An 8,495-nucleotide genomic window follows, 5' to 3' on the forward strand; every position below is an offset into this window, starting at 1 on the left:
TTTATAGATTTATTTACAAGTGTCACTTTATTCATGCCATTTGTTGTAAAGCATTATGAATTTAAATTACTTAGCAGTACTACTCTAAATATATATATGAGATTAATATTGAATACATGATAAAGATTTAATGTTACAGTATTTTGGAAGCACATTTTATTGGGTTAAACAATATGTTTGCAGAGCACTTGGTAACACTTTACAGTGAACAAAAGGTAGAAATAAAAAGCAAATTACTTTGATGCATTACAAACAGGTCAGTGTTGCAATGATATGTTTCTTAAACACATCTCCATCTCTGCTGACAGTACTGTAATGCTCTGCAGGTGTCTTTACAGGGAAGAAACACACCTTCAGTAATCCACTTGTACACTGTCCAAGCCTACCCTGAAGCACGGTAGCTTTCCTCATCCTCCTACATCTTCTCTCCCGCTGTGTTGGAGGTGATGGTCAGAGGCTTCTCTTCAGTTTCTGCCAAATTGAACCTCTGCAATAGCTCCACTGCAAACAAGGGAACCACCTGACCAACAGGACATTGTGATACACAATTAATATGCTTATGGGGACCTCTGCTGGTTGACATTACTATTGCTGCACGGCGAGCTTTCATGTTCCAAAGTCCTGATTTGACTTTGGAAGGCAAAAGACTTTTCAGCTTGACATAAAATTTAGTTAGTATTTACCAGGTGGGGTATTTTAAAAATGTACAAGGTGATGACAGCCAATCAGATACACTGTCACATATCACTGAATGACATTCTAAGGGAAGTAACTGTAAAAGGAACATAGATTGGATTGGACTGGTATTTATATAGAGTAGCACTTTTTCACTATGAGTCTCATTCATCCAGTGATTTTATCTAACATTTATGCTCTGATGGATGCACTGGGGGCAACTTGGTGTTTGATACCTTGACCAAGGATGATTCAACACATGGACAGGAGGAGCCATTTGACCACCATTTTAACTCATAGCGCAGAAGATTCATAGAATATGAATCTTAATTTGAAACTGAAAACCGTTTTTTAATTAAATCCCCTGTTTTTATGAGCAAATCAAATAAAAATTAAAAAAAAAAGATATTTGATATATTATTTACAACCAGATGCTAAACAGTGACAATGTGTACGTAAATCTGTAAAGTTTTTCCACCCACCTGAGCCATGATCAGCTTCTTGGTTTTAGGTACATTGGGGTCTGGATATTCCTCTCCAAAGCAGAGCTCAATCTCATAAGAGGGTGTAGGCCCCCTCCCCTGTAGACAGTTCTGGAGACCTGTGCAGATGATAATTGGTATATTCAGATCGATGATAAAAACACAACACCTGTTTGCATGGAGGAAAGATTTGTGATGTATGCATGAGCTGCCTTACCATTGAGAAATGTGGGTATATCAAGCAGTTTGAAGGTTTTTTCTCGCTCCAGTTTGTTGGGTTTGTCGGTGTGTTGGGCCATGGGGCCGCTCCAGTACACTCTGCCCTGGCAGAATCTCTTGATAAACACTCCATCTGGGGCCACCCATAATAGAACACCTCTTTCCAGGTGACAAAGAAGGCGATTCATTGCTTCAGCCATAGTGGGTGGCTGGCATACAGAGCCCGGGGAAGGGAAAGAAAGCTGTTGGGCAGTGCAGGGTCCGTAAATCTTCTCATTTCCTAAAGGAACATGTCCCTGCAGGATAAAACACCCATCTGGACTCCTGGTGGTCACTTTCATCACTATCTGGCCCTGATACACCAACATCACCTGCATACGGAAGTCTTTAAGATAAGAATAAGAATCAGAATACTTTATTAATCCCAGAGGAGATTCTGTGGTCACAGTTGCTCCAAGAAAGCCAGAACAATAACTAGAGTAAACTAAATAATAAAACAAATTACAGAGTTACAAAATATAACAAAATAGTTCTATTTTAAAAAATACACACAAAAGATAGTATGTGTTCCAGACCATATGCTGAAAAAGCCAACAACACGTTCGCCTGTCTGTGCATAATCCTAAAAATGCTCTTACCTGATATAGCAAGTGTAGGATTAAAGAAGGCTATAGGTGCAGGGGCCTGGTTTTGATGTTTTTCCACTAACTCACAGTACATGTGCTCCCTCATCAGGTTTTCTAAAGCAGAAAAAACACACATAAAATTTTCTCAACACAGTATGCAGTGTGTGACATTGCTGCTTTTACTTTTAAGCTGAGTAAAATTCTGAGAAGTAAGGGTTGGCATATCAAACCATCTGATTGCAACAGACATTTTTCCCATGTCAACAAACAGTTTGACATAAGGGTGACTATCTTACCAATCCAGTTTGACCAAAAATAAAGAAAAAACAATTTGACAGCAATCTAACTAACAGTTGTTGATAAATTTCACTGACAAAAAGAAATATGAGACTCCTTCTGGCACTACAAAAAAAACCTGTTCAAAATGGAATTTAATTCTGTCTAAAGAGTCAAGTTTAGAGAATGACTGATTTATGGCGCATATGGCTTCGTCTTTTTTTGCAGCCAGCAGGAACCCCTTCAGCAAAAATATAACTGTGTTAACAGCATCAGTATCCAATGTAAGCCAGCTTCTCACCCAAATCATGTGTTTACCCAATCAGCATCTCACAAACCATTTGGGAACACAGAAAAGGGCCAATATGGGGCCCTGGACAACGTATCACTGCAGTCAACTCGTATATAGGAAAATGAACAAGCACTCAAATAGCTCAAAGGTGACCAAATGCCATAATAATCTCATGCCCACGTGTGAAACCTAGCAGGGATAAATGCACACTTTTACAAAAAATGTTTGATCTTTGTGGTCATGATTATCCTTAATGGTTCTATAGTGATGTACCAGTTTGTGTATGTAAGTCTTACCAGTTAATATTTTTTCTTCTTTGTCTCCTTGAAAGGATTCTTTTTTATTTTGGGGCTACAAAAAAAGAAACCGAGGTTAGATAAACATTGCATGAGGCTTATAAGTAACATTTTTAACATAACAGCAAAAGCTTCTTATTGGAGGTGCACACTGTTGTGTACCGTGGTGAACACATGCACATTTAACTTTTTCACATTTTCATCTATTTATATTCATGGATATTTCTTATATTAAGTTGACCAGCATATGCAGTAGTCATCAGGTGTTTGACTGCTCTGTATTATGTCAGTGAAAGCAGATATTTCACTGACTTATCTCAAGCACACAGTTCTGGCTTTGAGCGAAGAACACCTACATGTGTTCTTCACACCTTCTGTTTATGAGGGACAACCAATCAGAAGAAAGTTCACATAAAAGGAGATAAGATAAAACAGCTTGTAGAGATAAATGGAGTACCTGTACCAACACCCCGGATTAATTAAATGAGGATTATTTTAAACTCGTAATCATGCAAAGAATATAAATGGAAAGATCCAAAATAGTATAATCGATAACTCTTTAAACTCCGTTCAAAACTCGATTGCAATGAAGTGCCAACAAGAAATAATAGAAGTAATATTCCCATTTAAAAGCAAAGTGATGTTTTCTTCATTTCTTTAGGATTATTACAGTGTGTCCACTGCATAATCCACTCTCAGATATTTTGTTAATCCAGGGATTACTGGCTGTATGGGTTAGTTTACCAATTTGTCCAGATAAACGGGGGTCCTTGGAGACCTCTTGGCATGGTGCATCACTTGATCCTTTATTTGAATAGACTCTGAGAAGAGCAACAAGTAGATAAAGTTAGCACAAATAAAATACTCACATATACTGTACTATATAGTTAAAGCAATACCCTGTAAAGATAAAAAAAAATTTTTTTTAAAAAGCTCAAAAACTGTAGATAGATCAAAGATATATATAAGAAACTCTTACACTCGGTTTTTACCTGCTGGCCTAGATTGGCTGTTATCATGTTGGATGCGATAGACCTTGTATGGCTCCGTGATATCTAGCTGGTTGCGTTCAGGGACTTCCTGGAAGTCTGTGCTTTTGTTAAGTGCACAGCGTAGACGAGTCTTCCACATGGTGGGATCAGCTTTGTCCCTGCCCTCTCTATATTTGCCCTTGTACACAGCCCAAGCCTGAATACAAAGATTAAAATATGAGACAATCTATGTTTAGAAGTGGTCGCATGAAAGAAAACTGAATGTAACTCTAAACTTCAACATATTTAAAGCATGTTTTGATGCACTTCATCATCTGCAAGTGTCTGATTAATCTTATTTTCTATCATTAAATTATTAAAAGTGTGAATTCATCAAACCATCATTGAGGAAAAATTGAAATAAATTGCTTTAGAAAAAGATAACAAGTAGGGATATTTTCAAATAGCAGTTTTAGACTTTTGGGTTTATTCTTTCATAAATATGCTTAAAATACTTAAAACCTTCCTTTTTGACAAAGAATATAGTTAGGACTGGATCAGGGGACTCTGAATCCTCCCTTAGTTACATTGCAATAAGTCTAGGCTACTGGGAGCTTCCCATGATGCACGATTTTTCTTTTTCACTCACCTTTTTTTACTCTCTATGTGTTAATACACCACTCTGCAATTAATCATGAGTTATAATTAACCTCTGGCATTCTTCCACAGTGTGTCTTTCCGATCTTCTTCCCCTGATCCCCAACCCATCGCAGCAGATGGCCATCCCTTCCTTAACCTGGCTAAGCCGGAGGTTTCTTCCTGTTGAAAGGAAGTTTTTCCTTTCCACTGTTGCCAGAGCTCTTGCTCATAGGAGGGCTTGGATTGTTGCGATTTTCTCTCTCTCTTTAACTTACAATATAAAGCACCTTGAGGCAACTGCTGTTGTGATTTGGTGCTATATAAATAAATTTGAGTTGACTTGCATTAATAAAGTGATAAACCAAACATCTATTGAAACAGATATAAAATAATTATTTATCTGCTATAAATAAGTAAATAAAAATATATTGTTTACCACATACTTTCAGATGAATAAATCCGGTGAAGTCATAGTTATCTTATATAGTCTAGTTATTATAGCTTTGTATTAATATTGGTTTTTCTTTTTCATTATGTTTTCAGCTTTTGCTTTTAAATCTGTTTAGTTTCATTTTGCTTCCAAAGCTGAGTTTCAGTTTTTAATTTTTGAAAATTGTGAGTTTTTGTTTACTTTGTGTTACAAACAATTAGTTTATTGAGATTTTAACATGGATATTTTGTATTACAAAATGGTTCAACACAAACTTTTACTGAATATTTGTATTTTAGTGAGAAACTAGGCTTCGTTTCTTGGTTTTCTTTCTTTCTTGAAAATTATGTTTTAATTTTATTCAGTGATTTTTTTTATTGTTATTTCCAGTTATTTATTTTATACCTAGTTCTAGTTTATGGTCACTTAATAATAACCTTAGTCCATATCGCCTCTGTTCAGTCAAACTTGGCTGCCTCCTAGTGACCATTAAAAAGCACTTTGCTGTGTTGACCAGGCCTAATAGTGGCCTGGTCAACACAGCAAAGTAACGGATTTTATCAGTAGACTCATTTTTTTTCTCACATAGTTAAAGTTAAATAAATAAAAACAATTAAAAAAATACACTTCCTAACACAGACTTGCAGTTCATTAATGCGACCGTTTGCAACCGTCCAACAATCTGGCGAAAAATAAACACCCTCCACTTCTAATGTTCAGTGAAATGAATGTTTTCTCATTTCCTTTGCATCTGCTATGGTTTAAGTTCTTATGACAATAATCCAGTGCAGGAAATAAGGGTATTGTCCAGATTAATTCAACGCAATCGCAAATTGGGATCCGATTATTTATGCAGTTTAAAACACCCCCAAACAGTATTTTCGGCAAATTTTACGTTTACAGTTTTGGAAAATGGAAGTTTAGAAAATGTTGACCTTGAACAACGCCGCATCTTCCGTCTGTTTGTAGTCCTTCTTGGCTGCGTGCTTCCACGGTATCCTGAACATAGTTTTGTTCTCATCCTCCCAGCAAAGTCCTTCATATTCCCCACTCTCTATCTGGACTATGAGCCACTCTTTCAGGTGCAACTTAGCCCCGTCATCCATCTTCAGAACATACTGTGTCTTAGAAGAACAAAATTCCACTTTCAAATGTCAGAGACATGTGCACAGCAGACCCAGCACAGTTTAATCACGTTCCCACCTTGCAAACTGGAAAAATACCAGTATTTTTTATCTCGCTGCCGTCCGAGCTTCTTATGTGATGTTAAGTACCGCACAATAGACCAAAAACAGACTAAAAGTTTATCAATTTAACACAAACGGATCTCACCGCAAACTTAAATGAAGAAGTCGCAACTAAAATTAAGTGGGCTCTTGGAAGCGAAAGCGAAAGCTTTAACTCATTTGATACTTTCGGTTTCCCCCCTCGCTTGCAGAGCTGCCACGAAGGTAGATTCGTTTCAAAGGAAGGTGAATGACAGAGAGTGAATTCACTGTGCCACGGGGATGGCATTCAGGCAAAGACTTAAATGTAAAACTGTAAAAATGTAAAACTGTTTTTTGAAGTCAATTTGTAGTCACCGTTTAAAGTATTTCACTATTTAAATATGCAATTGATCCCAAAACTTCAACTAAGGAGACATTAATGTGTAAAAACGGCTAACTAGAACCAGAAAACTACTAAAAAAAAAGTTTACAGGTATTCATTAATTAGCTGGGAGAATCTGAATGAGCACTTGTGTAGAACCGAGTCTAAATGGGGAATGAACACAGACACAGCTGTGTCTTTCATGGTTTTAAAAGACATTACATTGGAAATACACTCCAACCTTACTCATAACCGCCCCTGAAGCCCAGCCGGACCTCTAAGCCTATCCTTTTATCCCTATAAAAAAGTCGCCACAATGTGACTGCATAAACAGATTTAGGTCCTCACAACATGAGTAATAACCGCCCACACTCGTGCGCGCGCGCGCGCACACACACTCACACACACACACAGATACTAACAAACACTTGTACCCGTCATACCGAAACGTTCTTGTGAAAATGAAAGCATGTGGGCGTAAGGATCTTTTTTTTTCTTTTCACCAGAAGCTCCTCCTCTATTATGTGGGGTTTAATGCTCCTTACTTAAGACCGATATTATTTCACATCGGGTAACGATACTGAGTGGGCGGAGACTAAAAATTCAAAGTTCACTTGGATAAAAGGTGAGGCGTGTAGGTGTTTTAAAGAAGACTTTTGGCACCGTGTGGCAAACACACTGTTTAGTTTGCCCAGCAGGGGGCACTGTAAACCTTGGTTAATGCCTGTTCCGACAACGTGAACTTCAAGTGAACCTGATCAACCAAACGATTGTGCCATAGTAAATTAATATGACTATGGTCTATAAAGGTGGGTATATGAAAAGCAGTTATAATGCCTAACTGTAGAGCTAAGACACTAAAGTGCTATCAGTAAGAGGATCTAATCTGTTGTGGATCATTTGTGGACTTATGATCTTGGTGAGATTTAATTCACAAGAATTTGTTCATAGGATGGGAGCAAAGCAGGATTAAAAGTGTCACATTTTTATGTTAAAAAAGCAGTTCAGCACAATACTTCCCCTTTGTAAGAGCAGATATGAAGTGCAGTGTTGTAGAAGTGGCTCTGAAACCATGTGATGATGTGACCTTGACACAGAATGTCTTCAGAGGAATGATATGAGCTGTTTATTAACTAATATATATATAATTCAGGATCCTAGCAAGACAGGACAGTTTGAAAATTGGTTGACAGTTATTAAGCTAATCATAGCAGAGGGGAGGGGGGTAACACTTACCTGCCACTTCATTAGGTATACATGTTCAGTTGGTCATTAACACAAATATCTAAGTGCATTTCAGCATTAAGTTCAGCTGAAGTTCAAAATAAGCAGCAGAATGAGGAAGAAAGGTAAGTTACCTGTCTTTAAAATATGACATTGTTGGTGGTGCCAGACAGGCTGGTTTGAGTATTTCAGAAACTGCTGATCTGCTGGGATTTTCCCCCATATAGTCATCCCCTGGAGTTACAGAAAATTGTTTAAAATATGTGAAAATACCCAGTCACCAAAAGTTCTTTGTGTGAAAATACATCAGAAGAGGATGGGCAATCTTTGAAGCAGACGGGCTACAGCAGAAGATCACACTGGGCAGCTAAGAACAGGAAACTGATTTTAGTTGTCTGAGAAGACGGGGGAAAAACATTGCTTAGGGGATATTTTCTTAGCACACGTTGGACCCGTATTTCCAAGTGAGCATTATTTAAACAACATAGCCTACCGGAGTATTGTTGTTGACCATGTCCATACCTTTAGAATGAACCCCTATGGCTGCTTCCAGGAGAACACATTATGCCTCCAGTTACAAAGCTCCAGTTATGTCAAACTGGTTTAGTAAACATGAAAATGAGATCACAGATACTCTGGAAAAAAAGCCCTCCACAGCCACTGGATCCCAGTCAATAGAGTACCTTGGGCATAGGCTGGAACAGGAGATTCACATTAAATCTGCATCAAATATGAGATGCTTTCATGCCAGTATGGACTAAAATCTCTGAGGAAT

General features: G+C 37.7%; 1 protein-coding gene across 1 annotated transcript; it reads right to left on the reverse strand.

Annotated features, from left to right (window-relative positions):
- Positions 1-22: 22 nt before the first annotated feature.
- Positions 23-6,264, reverse strand: irf10 (interferon regulatory factor 10). Its single transcript, XM_063464207.1, has 8 exons — positions 5,842-6,264; positions 3,859-4,054; positions 3,611-3,687; positions 2,867-2,921; positions 2,015-2,116; positions 1,375-1,761; positions 1,158-1,276; positions 23-520 (listed from the first exon to the last, which is right to left on the reverse strand). The coding sequence occupies exons 1-8, from the start codon at positions 6,010-6,012 to the stop codon at positions 416-418; spliced, it is 1,212 nt and encodes a 403-aa protein (XP_063320277.1). The 5' UTR covers positions 6,013-6,264; the 3' UTR covers positions 23-415.
- Positions 6,265-8,495: the final 2,231 nt, after the last annotated feature.

The sequence above is a fragment of the Pelmatolapia mariae genome, linkage group LG20 (genome assembly GCF_036321145.2).
Source record: "Pelmatolapia mariae isolate MD_Pm_ZW linkage group LG20, Pm_UMD_F_2, whole genome shotgun sequence".
Classification (NCBI taxonomy): Eukaryota; Metazoa; Chordata; class Actinopteri; order Cichliformes; family Cichlidae; genus Pelmatolapia; species Pelmatolapia mariae.

What these genes read in the sequence shown, in the direction of transcription:
- irf10 (XM_063464207.1), bottom strand. Translation starts at nt 6,012, where the DNA reads ATGGATGACGGGGCTAAGTTGCACCTGAAAGAGTGGCTCATAGTCCAG. An exon ending in AGAAGAAAAAATATTAACTG is followed by an intron (nt 2,117 to 2,866) that starts GTAAGACTTACA and finishes TTTCTGCTTTAG; the next exon opens with AAAACCTGATGAGGGAGCAC. An exon ending in TCCTACACTTGCTATATCAG is followed by an intron (nt 1,762 to 2,014) that starts GTAAGAGCATTT and finishes CTTATCTTAAAG; the next exon opens with ACTTCCGTATGCAGGTGATG.